We start from the raw sequence: 17,216 nt of genomic DNA on the forward strand, positions 1-17,216 counted from the left end.
AATCTCATGCCAACTCAACTGAGGCTCGTGAAAACAGAAACTCAGTTTAGGTAGGCACTAAAGACTTGGATCTATGGAGCCCCAGGTGATTTCTGCTGATTGCTCATATAGGGACTCACCACTCTTGGCTTGGTCTGATCCTCACCCGCTTAGCGCCAGGATCCTCCTTCCAGGGAGATAGTTGTGCTTTATAAGTACCCAATGCAAATTCAGTTTCAAATGAACACTGTATGATGGAGGGTTGGAGCTGGCCAACGTGCAATATTACTATTCAATGGTACATCTCAGTCATACATGACTGGATATTTTAATATAAAAACAATCCATCCTTTCACTTGGAGTATGCTATATTTAATGAGGGCGATCTATTAAGTGTGCACTATGGCTGGCAGCTTCCAACAGGCGTTTCTCCACGTTTTTGGGTGATAGTCTGCTGACGGTGTAAGGCTTTAAGAAATAATGGGAGCTGTGGTTGGCCCAAGTTTCAGCACTAGCAATCATCCACAGGTGAAACTTGAATCGACATGAAGTTCAGTGCCAATTGGGTGGGAAATCAAATAACTCCTTTCACTTAAGCCATATTAGGTATATCAACTCCATACATCTCAATTCGGTAAATATGGGCAATTGTGCCATGTTCTTGGGAATACAAAATGCCCTGATGACTCTCACAGAGTTTAGCTCACAGAAGGCTAAGCTTGCAATAGGCAAATTGATGGACATGGAAGATTCCCACGTTTACAATGACAATAATCAGAACAAAATAACTTTTTGTGCACCTGACAGAAAAACTGAAGGCAGACATTCATTTGCTAACAGAGGAATGGATAGATGACAAGATAGTCCGGATAAAAGTGAAGATTTCAGCCAAACTCTGACTGATTCAGAGTGTACTATACAGCAGAAATGTTTCGAAAGATGCAAATTAGTCACTTGCCAAATTGCCATTGGTGCCTTGCACAAACTGGATATTTTTCCATACAGTCTGGGTATGTAGAGTTATCCAGAGCTTCTACATTAAGATCATTCATATCATGTCAGAAGTCCTTGGCCTGAGTTGTTGAACTCAACACGAAGGACGTGTGTATTGCCTTGTTGAGACCCAGAGATCACAAGATATCTCAATGTTGAGAATGGACTTATAATTGACAAAACACTTCACAAGGAAACAGAGGAACTGGGTGGCACTGGAGATTGGTACTGAGGCCTGCATTTATGCTTGCTGGTGGAGGTATCACCCATAAACACAAAGTGGTGGAAAATCTTTGGTCCACGTCTTGCGCGAGCAAGCTCCAAACGTAATGGAGGCGATGGTGGACTTCTTCCACTGCTGCTTCCTTGAGTAAGACGCAAGGTCAGAAGGGGTAGTATTGTTACTGTTGTCTGCCGGGGAGTACTGTGAAAGAGGTGGAAACTCCAGAGAATTGCGTCTTAAAAGAAACCATGTTCTAACCTTCACTGCATCCTGGGAAAAATGTTAGGGAAGAGGAAGCAAAGCAATGACTTGTTTTCCACAAAGCCAACGTGCATTACTCTCAGAAAACTGGCGCCTTGCAGAGCCTAAACTTAGCAAACTACTGGGGTGCTGTCACCCTGTCTGTGGTCCGCATGGGATGTGTGCCATGAAGCTCTATCGATAACCTTACATTGTGAGCTGAAGGATAAATTCCAGCAAAAACGTGGCCTGGAGCTTGAACACTATCTTATTTTAGTTGTGTTTCTCTAGATGCTGTGATATAGCTGGGAAAAAGAAAGAAAAGGATGACACACCTCTGGGAACTGCACTGGTGTGTGGGATGAAGAAGTTGCCTGATGTGCTCCCTAGGAAGTAAGGGTGACAGGCAGGCAGGTAACCTGCTACACTCAATACATTTCCTGCAATCTGATTTCCAATACAGGAGTAGTAGAGACAGTGGTAATTCTCACTGAAGAGAACAGATTGTTCTGGGAGAATCTTTCTGTTGAACGAACTATGAAGAAGACTATGTGAAGGGTGACTAAAATGGAGACTCAATGTGCAAAAACTGTAGTAGAGGTGCAGGAAAGAAGATCTTCCAGGCTGAGTGAAATATTTGCGATACTGAAACAAAGCACAGAGATTGAAGTGCTTGACAATCTAGGTCAAGCCACCTATCTTTGGGTATTGAGGTTTCTGTAAGAAAATCAATGGGAGACACTCTTTTGCAAAAATGGAGAGTTCCTGGCTGCTTTGATGAGCCTACAACTAAGTGAAGAAGTGAAACAAACTGAATGAGAAAGACATATTGGATCTCAGTCAAAACTCAAATATATGAGGTAGGAGCCTGCTGGTAGTTGTAAAACCTGTGGACTAGAAGGATGGAAGTATACCAGGGGGATTCAGAATAAAACAGTGTTACTGGGTAAGAAAAGGCTATTTGTTTTCCAAACTGACGTTGCACTACGTTATTCAGGATAAGAGCCAGTTGGAGGTCAAGAGACACATGGTGGCCAATAGACTCACGTCCTACCCTTTCTCTTGCATTGTGCACAAAGATTTAAAATTAATTCTTTTCTCCACTTCAAACTAGTAGAGTTCCTGGAAAAGCTCACAAGCCGAGTAGCTTTTTGGGAGTCTATAAAGAATCCTAGAAGCTGAATTATGGACCACCTGTGACCCTTTAAATGCTATTCTATCTGCTCCTGGAGAAAGAACATTGCAGTAATCTAGTCTCCGTATTAATAGTGCCTGTACAATGTCCTTTGAGCTGAAATTGAGAGCTGCCAAATGATTTTCCGTAGCCATTTCAGGATGGCATAGTATGTAGCAGCCATCTATGTCACCTGGGGTTTCATGGATAACTTGTCATCCAGCACTAAGCCCAGGTTATTCACCTTAGGCACTGGTGACGGAACAGAACCCAGCATTTCTGACCAGTGCTGGGGACACAGATGGATGGATTCTTCACCAGCACCAGTACCAGTACCAGTACCTCAGTTTTATGTTGATTGAGCTTGAGTGAATGAATATTTATCCTCACTGCTACTGTATCCAAGCAGGAGTCCGGGGCTTCCATGTTGTGCCTGAGCGCGAATTACAGTGAGAAGAATATTTTCATGTCACCTGCATATGAAAATAAAGTGAGTCCACAACTTTCCACCAAGTCTAACAAAGGGAAAGCCTAGATGTTAAAAAGTGCCGGACTTAGGGATGATCCTTGAGGAACACCTGAAGTCAGGGCATTCCGCTCGGATGAGGCCATGGCTGGGAAAACCTGAAAAGACCGATTTCCTAGAAAAGATGTCATCCAAGAGAGGGCGTACCCTGCACAACCAGTCCGGCCAACCTCTCTAAAAGAGTATCACGTGACACAGTATCTAAAGCCGCACGGAGATCAAGTAAAATCAGTGCAGCTGTCTCGCTCCCATCTAATAGGCGTCTGAGAAGTTCTGGGACTCCTAGCATAGTGGAGTCTGTGCTGTGTCCCCTTCTCAACCCCAATTGAGATGGGTGCAGGCAATCTTGAGATTCCATACAACTGGAAAGTTGTCTTTTGACGTATTTCTCCATTACCTTGGCCATGATGGGAAGCAAAGAGACTGGTCTATAATTTGGCCACTTATCAGGGTCTAGGTTAAGTTTCTTCAGAAGGAGCTGGACAACGACATGCTTCCAAGCCTGAGGAATTTGACCCTGCCTTAAAGATAAAATTGAGGAGACCCACCAGGGGTTGCAGATTATCCCAATCAAAAATTCTGATCTTAAGCGCCAGAATAGGATCTCTAGGTGAGCCAGATCTGATTGACGTCAGTAGTGACATAAACCCATCCAGCTCCAGCATATCCCATACCCTCAATTTATTGATTTCTCCTGCAGAGCTATGACCCACCAGGTCCTTCTTATTTATTTTGAAGGTCTTCTAAAGCGCGAACAAGATCCTTGTGGATATCAGAGCGCTTTACAATAGGTCAAGCTAATTATACAAACGGCATAATGAAAGTGGCTCACATATACAAAACAATTTGTGCAAAGGGAAGCACATTAGGTCAAGCTAATTATACAAATGGCTAAATAAGAGTAGATCACATATACAAACAATTTGAACAAAAGGGAAGCAAAAGGGTGCAAAATGCAAAACATATCCATTAAATCAGGTCATGGTCAGGTAAAGTGACTAGAGTGTCTGGATGGGCCCTTGTAGTAGAAGGATTACTAGAAAGGGTACGATTGATCTGATTTTCTTTAGTCTATGATCAGGTGAATTTTGCCATGAGAATCGCTTTTACTTCCTTTTTGAAAGATGTGGTAAAGGCATTCAGTCTGGTTTCAGGGGGAAGTGTATTCCATATCCTGGGCGCCATCCCAGAGAAGGTTTGTATGTTTTCTTACTATTGAACCTTTGCGGTTTCAGTAGCAAGTTTTCCGCACTTCTTGAGGATCTTGTCCCACCAGAGATCGTCAACTTCTGTGCGAGGTAGCTGGGTGTCTTGTGATGTATAGCCTTATGCCTCGTGCACGCTATTTTTAGGTGAATTCTGGCTTCAAGCGGTAGCCAATTCAAGGCTTTTAGGTCTGGGGAAATATGGGCACTTCTTTTTTAGCCAGAGACGAGTCTTGCTGCAGCATTTATTGAGGCTCTTAGGGGTGCTGTTGTAGCTTTAGGAAGGTCACATAGAGAGATACTACTGTACTCTACCTGAGGGATAACTAGCGCTTGTACTACCAGCTTGAAGGCTTTGGCTGGCAGGAAGGGTTTCTGTTTCCTCAAAGTGTTTATCTGGAAGTGTGCTCCCTTTGTTGCATTGCTAATGTGCTTCTGCATACTGAGGTTGCTGTCAAGAGTTATACCCAAGGATTTCACTGAGCCAACAATGTTTGGTGGAACGTTGAAAGCAGTAATATGTTTGATCAAGTCTTGCATAGAGGGGACTTTGGCGGGTGGAGCTATAAGTAGGAATTTAGCTTTTAGAGCGTTCAATTTGAGATGGTTTTCGGCCAGCCAGGTCTGTGTGTTCCTGAGCGTTTTGTTAAGCCCTTTAATGTCTTCTAGGGTGTGAATCTTAAGATAAAGTTGTGTATCATCGGCGTTAATATGATATTGCACATTAGACTCATGTAGCATTACGGTGAGGGGTTCCAGGAACAGATTAAATAATGTCGGAGATAGTGAGAACCCATGCGGGACCCCCAACGTAACTGATACGGGTTTAAAGATGGTGTTGTTGACCTTGAATTTTTGTATTTGGGTATGGAGAAAAGAAGAAAACCAGTTAAGCACTGGTCCCGATAGACCCATTCTATGTTCCAGGAGATCTATCAGATTCTCGTGTTTGACCGTATCAAAGGCTAAGGATAGGTCTAGCAGGATGTGTAGGCAAGATCCGTTCTGATCGAGGATTTGTAGCGCATCATCAATAATGTGTGTCATGGCTGATTCAGTACTGTGCACTGCTCTGAAGCCTGATTGGTGTCTGTTAAGGAGGTCAAAGTGATCAATATGTCTAGTCAATTGGTGGTGCACTCATTTCTCGAGTAGTTTGGCCAAGGTGGGAATGTTGGCAATAGGACAATAGTTGTTTAGGTCAGGTCAGTGGGGTCAGCTGTGTGTTTCTTGAGGATGGGTGATACCTGTCCGACTTTGAGGAAATCCGGGATGCAGCCTTGTTGGAGAGAACTGTTGATGATTTTGGTCCAGAGAGGTAGAAGCCATGGGGTTAAGTCTTTAACAGCGTTTGCCGGGAGCGGATCGGTGAGGTGGTTGGCAGGTTTTAGGGTATTGAGAATCTTGCCTAAAGCTTCTTTAGTGTAAATAGCAAAGGATGACCAGGTTGCGTCGTTTTTAAGTCCAACTTTGAGGGGATTTGGAGGGGCGCGGTTGGGAGTGGAGGGGAGGTGTTTGAAAGAGGACCGGAGTGTAGTGATCGGTCATTTAGGAGATCCTTCTTGCTGTTAGCAGTCTTCTGGATAAAGAAGGAGGGGATAGAAGGGTGAGGAGAACAAGTGCCAAGTGGCTAAATAATTAAAGCCTGAGGGGTAAGCTAGGTTATGTTATGTTATGCCAATTTATAGCGCGTACTACTACCCATAGGTGTCTAGGCGCTTTGCAGATCTCATACTGCTGAGAGGAATTGATAAAAATTAGTTTTTTAAAAAGCCAGGTTTTAAGAGGTTTTCTGAATTGCAGCAATGATGGGATCTTCCTAAGAGCAAGAGGAGGAGTATTCCAAAGTCTGATGGTGCTATGCCTAAAGCTCCTTCCTCCCCAGTTCATGGTTTTAACTCTGGGGGTGAGCATTAAGAATGCTGTGGCTGAACGTAGAGATTTGCTGGTGGTGTACCACTTAAAGGCATGATGTAGAAACTGAGGGCCCTCGCCATGAAGTGCTTTGTGAGCAATACAAAGTGCTTTGAACTTCACCTGTTGGCCAACCAGAAGCCAGTGTAGATCTTGAATTCCCGCTCTAATGGATTGGAATTTAGGCACATCCAATACCAATCTGGCGGCGGCATTCTGGGCTGATTGCAGTCTTCTAAGTTGCTTGGACTGCACGTTGATATACACGGCATTGCAGTAGTCCAACTTAGTAAGGACTAGTGAAGTTAGAACCGTTTGCCTAACCTTTCTAGGAATGTAAGGAAGGATTTTGTGCACTGTTCTAATAGTGTTAAATGCAGAGGACACCACTTTTGAGATCTGAGCTTTGAATTGAAGTTTTTTATCTATTATAACACCCAGATTTCTTGCTTTAGCCACTGGTGTCGGAGGGGGCCTAAAGAATCCGGCCACCAAACAGGAGACCAACTGGGAGAAAGGTTACTAAAAAGCACCACCTCAGTTTTACCTGAGTTTAGTTTCAGGCAGTGCCTACTCATCCACTCGCTCAAGGAGACCATACAGTCGTGGAGTTTGGTAGAATAGTTGACATCTTTGTCAATGCTGGAAATCATCAACTGTGTGTCGTCAGCATATGAGGTCGGGAGTAAATCAAAACTTCTGATCAGCGGAGCCAGTTCAGATACATATACATTAAAAAGAGTGGGGCTTAAGAAGGAGCCCTGTGGGACTCCACATGGCAGAATAAAAGGTGCGGATTTAAAATCGCCTAGCTGAACTGTCTGAGTTCTATCTGTTAAAAAAGATCGTAAAAGCTTGAGAGCATTACCTCCCAGACCAATATACTTTAAGCGTTTGAGCAGTAATGTATGGTACATGGTACCAAATGCCACGGAAAGGTTCGGGAGAATAAGCTGCCAAGCCTCCCCCATCCATGGCGGCTCGGATTTCTTCAGTTGTCTTTATTAACGCAGTCTCAGTGCTGTGGTATGAACTAAATCCAAATTGACTATGATCTAAAATATTATTTTCCATTATATGCTTAGAGAGTTCTGCATTTACAATACTTTCCAAAATTTTTAGCCGGAAGTGGAAGTCTCTCAATCGGTCGGTAGTTAGCCGGATCCGTAAGCTCTAAATTAGCTTTCTTTATTAACGAAAGAATGCACGCTTGTTTCCACCTAGTGGGAAAAACTCCTTCTGCGAGCATCTGATTAAATATGTCTGAGAGTCTTGGATTGACAAGATGGCTAATGCGATGGAGGACTCTAGGCAGGCAAGGATCTTCCGGTGAGCCAGATTTTGTTTTTATAAGAAAGGTAGTTATTTGCCCTGAGCCTTGAGGGGGTACGTAATGTGGTGAGGAGTGTTTGGGGATGTTGTACTACTTGTCGGAGGGCCCTCCTTCCCTCCTGTGTTTAAATCCATCTGAATATCTGCTACCTTTTTAATAAAGAAACCTACCAGCTCCTCGCATTAAGATTGCATCAATAGTGGCACTGGTAGTAACCCGTTAGGATCAGAGAGTACCTTCACTAATCTAAACAGAGTTTTTACACAATTATTGACCAATCTAAATAGCCTGTGATAGTTTTTAGAGGTACTTTGTACATAGGCTTATTATACTCATCATATCCATTTCTTTAGGATCTCTTTCGGCCCTTACATCTTGACTTCTCTACCCATAATGTTTCTGAGAACCAGGGGCCTGGCAGATGAAATCTGGATGGGTGGCTTATTTTCTCTGGTAGCACTGTATCTAGTGCTCCCCGCAACCACTTATCAATCCTTAGTTGATCCAACTCAACCAGATGAGTTAGTCTAGGCACAGTATCCCTTAATTGACAATTAAGGCTTGAGGAGTTTAATCGTGAGCAAGGATCTCACTTTTGTTTGCTTTCCATCTCTCACTCTACCCCTTCTGTTACCTGTTCGTACTGTGAATGAAACCACAAAATGATTTCATCACACTGGCATAGCTGGAGCCGCCTCCAGTGAGTTCATATTTGTAACAATCGGATCTAGCAGGTGTCCTGCTTTATGTGTAGGTACTATGTTTATGAACTCCAGGCTCAAGACTCTGAGGTCTTCCACCAAAGTCCAACCAGCACAACATGTGCTCTCCTCCAAATGGATCTTCAGATTTCCCAAACAACCTAGAACTGGCTGATCGAAGTATCTCTATTGCCAGTAGCTCTGGGAGTAGGGTACCCGACTTAGCAGCATACCCCGGTGGACGATAAATTAACATGTCCAATATTGTGAAATTCAGCATGAGCTCCAGCAAGAAAGACATAGCTTCACATGGTGCAATTGGTATTGCATGTGGTATGCATTTGTAATTATTATGTTTTGCCTTGATGAGCACCGTTGAGCACCAGCGACTGATAAAGAAATCCATCCTGAATGGAAAAGTTCAACTGAAAACCTCATGGCTGTGTTGACATTTTGTTTAATGGGGACTCTGGGCTGATTTGCATGGAATTATGACATCATGTTTTGTATGCTGGTGATTTTTGGCCTGTGAACTGTCCAGCAACTGCTAACACCAACCAACGTCCAAACATTTATGATGGGCAGATCTGGGAGAATGTAAGCAATTGTTATTTGTGTACATCATAGTCTCTCCTTACTCATAATATAATGCAAAAGCCAAAAGTTTCTTTACTTTTACTTAGAGGTGAAGACCAGATTCTGCTGCAAGGTGCATTTGTGACAGAATTTTCAATTCACACAGTACCCCATGATAAATATACTCAGCCTATATTGATGGGTATATTGCAGGAAACAGGATTGGAGCAAAATTCCAACCAGCAAAGACCGTTTTTCCATGTAGGCATCCCACAACTTTTTGACAACTAGGGTACAGGGGATTCGATGGAGGTGTGATTGGTTGGACTGCTGAAATTCTTATTATCCAGAATATCCAGCAAACCTCACACTGCAACTGAACACACACTAGTTCAGCTGTTTGCCTTTTCATTTCATTTTCTTGTTTGATCTGCTAGGGAAAGCAGGAGTTTTGGCAATATATTCTCTTTAGCCTTCATGCTTCTTAGACTAATGCTTGCTGTAGGCTCATACATGTTGCTGATCCCTTTTCAGCAGCATTTCCAAGCTGAACCATAATTTTTTTTCTAGAGCACCAAAGTAGATGTTATTATGTTTTGAATACGCTTTTTTAAACGCCTTAGCTACCAGTTTTTTATTTTATTTCTACTATGTGCTTATACAAGTAACCAGTTCAGTTAAAGCTAGTAGCTCCACTCTTGGCAATTACAAGGCTATCTCAGGTTGTTTCTCCTACTATGTGTGTCCAGTATGTTTTTCAGTCTGTGTTGTGTCTGCCCGAGGCACAGCCAGCCTGCTCCATTTCACAAATTAGTCATAAATCTTCTCTTGCGGCTTAAATGTCTTTTTACATCACTAGGTATGCGTTACTTTTCTCATCCAGCGTCAGTTTTCTCCAGCTGCACTATAGTGTCTGGCCCTTATTTTGGCCCCTTCCAAAGGTATCACCAATTCTAGTTACACCACGATTACACGTTCCATTACTATCCAGAATGGTATGATCCTAATCTGGAACGTTGCAACTGGACACTTCCCTTATTACCTTGTATCTATAAAGTCTAGAACTACAAGACAGTTCTAATATTTGTACTGTGTCCTGGGACGCCAGCTTGAATATCTTGTATGGAAGAAAAATGTACTGGTAGCTGAAACGAGTTTTAGATAAATTTCTGCTTGTAATGCGTTTGCCTATGTATTTTACTGTATTGGATTTACACTATATAAAGCTTGATACTCCTGACGGGTTGCCAAAGCGCATAATTGTTCAACATAGCACCCCCTGGACTGCTTGAACGAAAGCAATTGTGTCACTGCTGACAAAGGAAGAATGTGAGGTAACACCATATAAAAGACAAATGAAAGACTGCGCTTAAATGGAAACAGAGCAAAGTGTTTTTAATACCCTGTAAATTTAAAAATCAATTCTAAGAGACATTTAAGTGGGTTCTTACAACCCAATCCTTCACACAGAGCAGCTGTAACGTTTGATGTATGATGGTGGTGATTTTTAAATGAGCAGTGTAGAATCGTATTTAAGATTTAAAAGGGACAGTTCTAAGAGTCTCATTTGTACCGGATCAGTTATCCCAATGCCAGTATCCCTAGCACTGCTCTAATAGGCAATACTTGTTTAAACAGTGTTCACGAGGGTCATTATTTCTCAATACACTGAGTCATTGAATTGTTGTCATAGTTGTAATGCTTTTTGCTACTAGTCCTTGTTTACATTAAAGACAAACATCACTTGCAATGATAAATCACAATCACAGAACACTCTTAAAAGTCCAAATATCTATAGCAACTGATCCAAATGTAGGCATCGGAAAAGTTTTGAGTCAAATGTACTACTGACTTTGATTTTACATGTGTGAAAGCGTAATATGGGCCAACATCTGGACTTTCACACATGGCAACCAATGGGTAACTCAATCCACCTCCATAAACGTTATTTTTCTTCATTAATTGGTATTTTAGTGGTTGCTGCATATTATGAAACTTAATAAACGTGTGTAATGTATCAAGGTTGCACGTCTAAAATAAAATGGGCAAAAACTAAGAAACCCTGACTCTCCAACCCACACCGCAATGCTTGGGGGGATAGGGTGCCAACGGAGTAGGTACCTAGGCAGATTTACTAGTGGATAAGGTTGTCAAAAGTATATTGAGCCTGAGGACTAGGCCTGCCACTTGATCTGACGCAACTGACTCTTTGCATGGCAGCTTTGCCCAGCCATCGTTTCTAAATTGTTTGTTGAGTTACGGAATGCCTCTAGACAGCAACCCACAATCCTGCTTCTTCTGTTTGCTCGTGAAAGTTGGTCTTGGAGTGCCAATTGACATGTGAGGTATAAGCAATGGCTTTGTTTCATAATGCTAAGGCCTGACAAGCTGTTCCTGTTGTCATCTAGATCCCCCTCCTGCATATGTTTCTGACAAAATTGCTGTTAGGTGGTGCTGGAGATAGTTGCCTTCGTTTTGCATTTTGTAAATAACCACAGCACTTCTAATAGTTGAGCAGAGAATCTTTTATGTTTTCTGGTTGAGGTTAAGCTCATCCAGGAATGTCTTCGGATCACTCCCTCTAAGTTCAAAGATCTTACTGCAGTGTCAGTCACAGAATGATCAGTTTTTTCACCTTTAATTAGGTGGCTAGCGTTGCTTGTATTCCGGTAAATTACTGCAATATTGCAATTTCCAAAAGTGCATGTGCTTGGCTACCTGAAATGAAAACGGTTTTGGCCACAGCATTTATTTAATTAAACATTGTGTTAAATGGGATGGGCAGTAATGCATAGGATTTTATGCTCGCTGACTATGGCTCTATCACCAGGTTTGTCTTTTTCACTGCATAATTGGATTTTGGTTTCTCCATAGCTGCCAAAATGCACTCTAGCAAGACCTCATTCAAGAGCAGAAGTGTCTCTAGTTGTTTTCGAAAGATCAGGTTTTCTCTTTGTGGTGGCAAAAGTCAGCCCTACTTACTGCTTTTCTTACCACAGATGAAAAGGAGTTCCCGATACAAGATTAGATTAGGTAAAATCTCTAGCATTTTTCATGAGGTGTGCTTGCAGTGTGACAGCATCCAACTCAATATATGCAAATTTATCCCGTTTTTCATAAGTTTAAGGAAACCGCAATGCATATGAATCTGGACCAAACACCTCTTCCAATCAAACAAATTTCTGTGCAACATGGTGATGCTCTAGCAGAGAATTTCTCTAAAATATGCTCTCCTCTGCATAGTTGTAGATAATGCAAGCCAGTGGTGACAAGTTTCGAGATGGCAAATTACTCCATGCCGCAGATGAACTTCTGGTGTCACAGCCACAATTTTAACAGACTCCATCAATTGCACTGTAGGACCCCAAGTGAGTGTGATTCGCTTGGCGCAGCTGACGTCAAAGGCACCTGAACCAGCTAGTGCTGCTGAAGCCACCTGAATCGACTTTGAGACCTGATCAGACCAATGTGCCACAAACAGTGAACTACTTCAAAAAATCAATTTTCACCATGGTATAACCTAAAAATGCACCAAAAGGTTGAGGAAACTGGATAGAAAATATCAGAGGCTAAACCCGACAGTGTGAATGAGTGCCTGATGGAAGCTACTGCAGATCACAAATTTGTGTGATCCAGCCTGCCGCCTGAGAAAGTTTCAAAGATAGGAATATGTGGAAATGAATACATATTACAAAAAAAGGATTTTGCTTGCTAACAATCCATAATGAGCGAAAATGCTATGATGGTTATGTGTAGAACTAAATGGTACACTCTTAATTTAATATGAACATACCTGATTTTATGTCGAAGAAAGATTGAAATTAAAATAGTACTTCACCTTAAACCATTGTGGTTTCCATTGTCCAATAAACAGCCACCTTCTTCACTAAAAGCATCTTTCCAGAAGGGATGTTTAATAAGACACGGCCAGTTTAACCTATAGAGAGAAAAACAGACCGTTTTAATAAGAATAAAATAGCCACTCCACAATCTAGTGAGTAATTTAATTAACTCCTCAAATAAATCAATAAAGAGCTCTATTATAATTAACCTTTGGCGTCATCAAACCATCCTTGCAACCAACAATAAAAGGACTCAATTATTCAATTTCTATTGAGAAACCAATATTCAGTTAGATAGAAGCCTTTCCCTCAAGCTGATATTTAATAAGAGCTGTTAAAGGTTTTGACAGAGGAAAAGTTCACAACAGTAGCTCTTGACCCCTTGCCCTGTGAACCCCTCCCCATGGCCACTGTTTAACTCGGTCAGTTCGAGGATGACCCCTCTGTTCCAGCCCCAGAGACCCTACTGGATCGGTCCGTCTGCCACAGGCTCATTTTTATTGTCAATTTCATTGTTTTGTGTGTGGGTAATTTCTAGCGCTATTTTACCAATTTTATTTATGTATTTGTGGCTCAGGCCACTTTGGTCTTTCTGTGTAGGTTTAGTTTGTTTTGAGCAGTTGAAGCTTTTGGCTCTTGCCCACTCATGCTGCTTTTTCCCGCTCCCACTCTCCGGCTGGTTCCCACCCGCCCACCTCCCTGTCAGCCCCTCCCAGGACTACTTCTGAAGGCTGCTGCACTGGTTCTAAAAAGTAAACCCTGACCCCACAATTTACGAGAACCTGGGGCAGTGAATCCTTTTGAAAAGCAGTGGTTCACTAAGCCTGATGGTCTCAAAGGTGGAATCAACTCAGAGCGAATTGGGCAATTTTTAGAGACCCAACAACAATACATAATACATAACCAGAATGGACACAGGACAGTACTCAATTTCGTAATGCATTTAATTTATTTTTTGCATGTATATTATTTGAGACATTTATAATCATGATACGGTGCTCACAGTTAAGAGCAAAAAGCGTGGAGTGATAAGTGGGGTTATTATAAAAAATGCAACAATATACAGCAAGATATTTAGACTCCTTTGCATAATTATTTATAAACTAAAATGGAGTCAAATTGATCTGTGGTCTACGGCGTTTTGATCTTATCAAGATGAGATCATGGTGTCTGAGCCCCTAGTATCTATAACTTAAAAGATAACCGGAGTGAGGAAATAGCAAACTCAGTGAAACCTACCTATGTGAATATATTTCCTGTGGGTAATTTCTTATACGGAGTAGTGAATTTGCCTGATACATAATGATTCAAGTATTTGAAAATTATTTCAAGTGCATGATTTAAACCCTACATTTAGGGCATCATAGGTCCTAAGCACTGCAACCATTTGGATTATGCAGCTGAAGTAATGCATCTCATTGCAACACCATTCCCTTGGTCTAGATGGGCGCTTTGATAATTCTATCAGCGAGTATTTTTCCACAGCTTTGAAACAGGCGTTTTTCACTCGATTGGGTAACATCCGCAGCTAACAACGCAATCAAACCAAGAGTATGACCTCCTCCCTATACACGTAATCAGACTGGCACACGACTGTTGCCCTTTTGCCCCATAGTACCCCTCTGAATATATAAATTGAACTAGCAAGACAGCAGTTTGACAAGTAGTCCATGCGTTGCCCTAAATGTAGGGTTTAAATCATGCACTTTAAATAATTTGTGCTTTTTTTCCTCATCAAAAATCCAGTTTGTGAAACTGAACAGACTATCAGTGAGCATGCCTAGGCGTTGCAGCATCTGTGATCGAGAGGGAGGGGCATAAAGGGAGGAGGGGAAGGGGTCGGGCAGGGGCAGGGAGTTAACTCTCTAAAAAACGGTGACAAATTTTATATTCATTGTTACCTGTATTTACGTACATTTTTCCAAGTACACGAAGTGCAAGATTTCAGAAACATGATAGGAACATGCTCCTCCCTAGCCCTTCTGATGGAGAATGTAAGTTTCAGAATGTATTACACTGTACTGTGTACTAGAGGCCTAGAAACATATTAGCTAAATTGCACTATGATTGTGAGTTACTAGGAGGAAGGCGGCGGCTTGAAAGACAAAATCCAATCAGCTCTCCTCTGTTACCAGCATATTGCAACCATCCCAGTAGATCTTTCAGTTTACTTAAAAAAAGATGCAAGGGAGGGCATGGCTAGCAGCTGGAGAAAATGGCCGCAGCCTAGGGAAGCTCTGAGCTTCAAAACCTGGCCTCATCAATCAGAATACTGATCCGACGATCAATAAGCCCTCAGAGACACGGAGGTAGCAAGCGGAGAACAACGGGCGTCAACCGGGAGTCCTCCAGTGAAAATCTGCGCGTCTGGAAGGCTGTGGTGGCGTGAGACATCTGGCGGCCTCTGAAGGCTGAGAGACCGGGACTTCGAGTGGGGATGGCGGCCGGAGAGCAGGACCAGGAGTCCGGCACAGGGAAGTGCGATTGAGGCGCTGGGAAAGGCGCGGACTCCTCTCCCCTCCGAGTCGCGCCCCCACCCTACAAGAGACTGAGCAACGGAGCCTGGGCTGCGGAGCCCGCACAGACTGACGGCGAAACATACTGGCCCCCCCTGCAGGAGTACTGCGTGACCAGGTAGGGTCAGGGAAGAATGCCTGCGACACTCAGGGGCCCTGTGCCAAGGCGTCGAAGGGACAATTTGCAGCGGCGGCCAGGCGTGGTGGGCTGTGCTGAACCCCGGACCCAGAGGGGCTGCATGTTACCCGTGGACAACCCCAAAATCACAGCCCCAACACTTAGAGGGTCACACTAGACCCGGTCTCCAGAGTGGGCCCACGTGTGCTGGGTGAAGGGCCCGGGGGTGCCTCGCCTCGGAAGGCGGTTACACAGCCGCTGACGATCCTTATCTCCTGGGAGCGGAGGACTGCGACTGGGGTTGCAAAAAGGTGATTGCACAAGGACTTCCCCTCATGCCATCGTGTGGTGGAAGCGGCCTGGTGCTTGAGGCAACAATCTGAGTACTGGCTTCAAGACGGTGCGGGGTGCCCGATACACGGAGTGCTGGGAGGTGTGGCGGTTAGGGGTCCCTCCGCCTGATAGACTGAAAAGACCTGGCCTTCTTAATATATCCGCACCAGCCCGATTCATAGGACGCACTCTATACATACAAGCCTGGCAATAAGCGACCCATCTATCCTGAGTAACACAATGAGTAACAGATCAGGGCGCGGGGCTAACCAGGTTAAACTGGACAAATTTGCATACACAAAGTCGCAGGGAGCTGCCCCCGACAAAGAGGGCCCATCGACGGTGGGGGCGGCTGGGCCCTCTCAGACTTACTGAGAAAAGGGGCCATTACTCACTCCACTCTACACCCTCAGGGGTTCCTCAGCAACATTTTCTTAGTGGAAAAGCAGGATGGGGCTATCGCCCCGTAATATATCTGAAAGAGTTCAAGGGGTGGCTCAAAATGGAAGGTACAAATGGGGGTGGGGTCGCACACTACTCACACACAGGTGGTGTCCCCCCTAAGGACTATGGTCAATGTAGTAAAGTGTTCGCGATGCATCATCTTTCGATCTTCTGCTATCTTCGTTGTCTTCGCCATCCCTGGACATGTGTTTCAGGGTATCACCCCTCGTCAGCAGGGATAGGCAGCGTACTGGGGTTGCCGATGGCTGCCAATATCTGCCAAGTATAGTACCACTCAGGCGCCGGTGTGTGAGTAGTGTGCGACCCCACCCCCATTTGTAACTCAAAATGGAAGGTATTCACCTCCTGCAGGATCTACTTCAGGAAGGGGACTGGATGGTCCACTTGGATCTGAAGGATGCCTACCTTTTGATCCCGATTTTTGCCCCACACAGACATTTTCTTCAGTTTCAATAGGGCTCGCAGACTTACGAGTTCACCTCCTGTCCTTTCGGGCTGCCCTCCGCTCCGTGGTGCTTCACCAAGGTGATGAAGCCGGTGGTGGAGCGCCTCCGATTGGAGGGCATCCGGTTGATAATCTATATTCATCATGAACAAATGTCCGCGGAGGCTGGGGGTTCACCTACAAAAGGCGGTGTCCCTCTTGGAGTCGCTAGGGTTTGTTATCAACGAGACCAAATCAGACCTTCTCCCTTCACAGAGAATGCAGTTTCTGGGCTTTATGATAGATTCAGTGGCGGTCACCTGTCCCTGCCCTCTCGGAAATCATCCAAGATCAGACACGAGCTGAAGCGCACTCTGGCAAGGCCTACAATTTTGCTACGACACTTAGCCAGGGTGGTAGGCCTTCTGTCATCATCAACTCAAGCAATATTCCTGGGTCCCCTGCACTACAGGGCCCTTCAACGTCTCAACACTTTTCACTTGCGCAAAGGTCTCACCTACTCTTAAGTTGTTCCCCTCACAGAGGAGGCCAGATCAGAGTTGCAATGGTGGATCTAACATATGGATGCATGGAATGGCCGAGCGATATTCGGTTCCAAACCAGATCTGGTAATAGGGTGCGATGCCAGTGGCT

At 43.8% G+C, this 17,216-nt stretch overlaps 1 protein-coding gene across 1 annotated transcript in view; it reads right to left on the bottom strand.

Moving 5' to 3' along the window:
* The window catches only part of ULK4 (unc-51 like kinase 4), a 1,855,260-nt gene that overhangs the window by 1,639,720 nt on the left and 198,324 nt on the right, over positions 1-17,216 (bottom strand). Inside the window, exon 9 of the mRNA XM_086941729.1 lies at positions 12,703-12,801. Within this exon, the coding sequence (XP_086797855.1) occupies positions 12,703-12,801 (99 nt within the window). The remainder of the gene's footprint in view (positions 1-12,702; positions 12,802-17,216) is intronic.

The sequence above is a fragment of the Lissotriton vulgaris genome, chromosome 10 (genome assembly GCF_964263255.1).
Source record: "Lissotriton vulgaris chromosome 10, aLisVul1.2, whole genome shotgun sequence".
In the NCBI taxonomy this organism is placed as follows: domain Eukaryota; kingdom Metazoa; phylum Chordata; class Amphibia; order Caudata; family Salamandridae; genus Lissotriton; species Lissotriton vulgaris.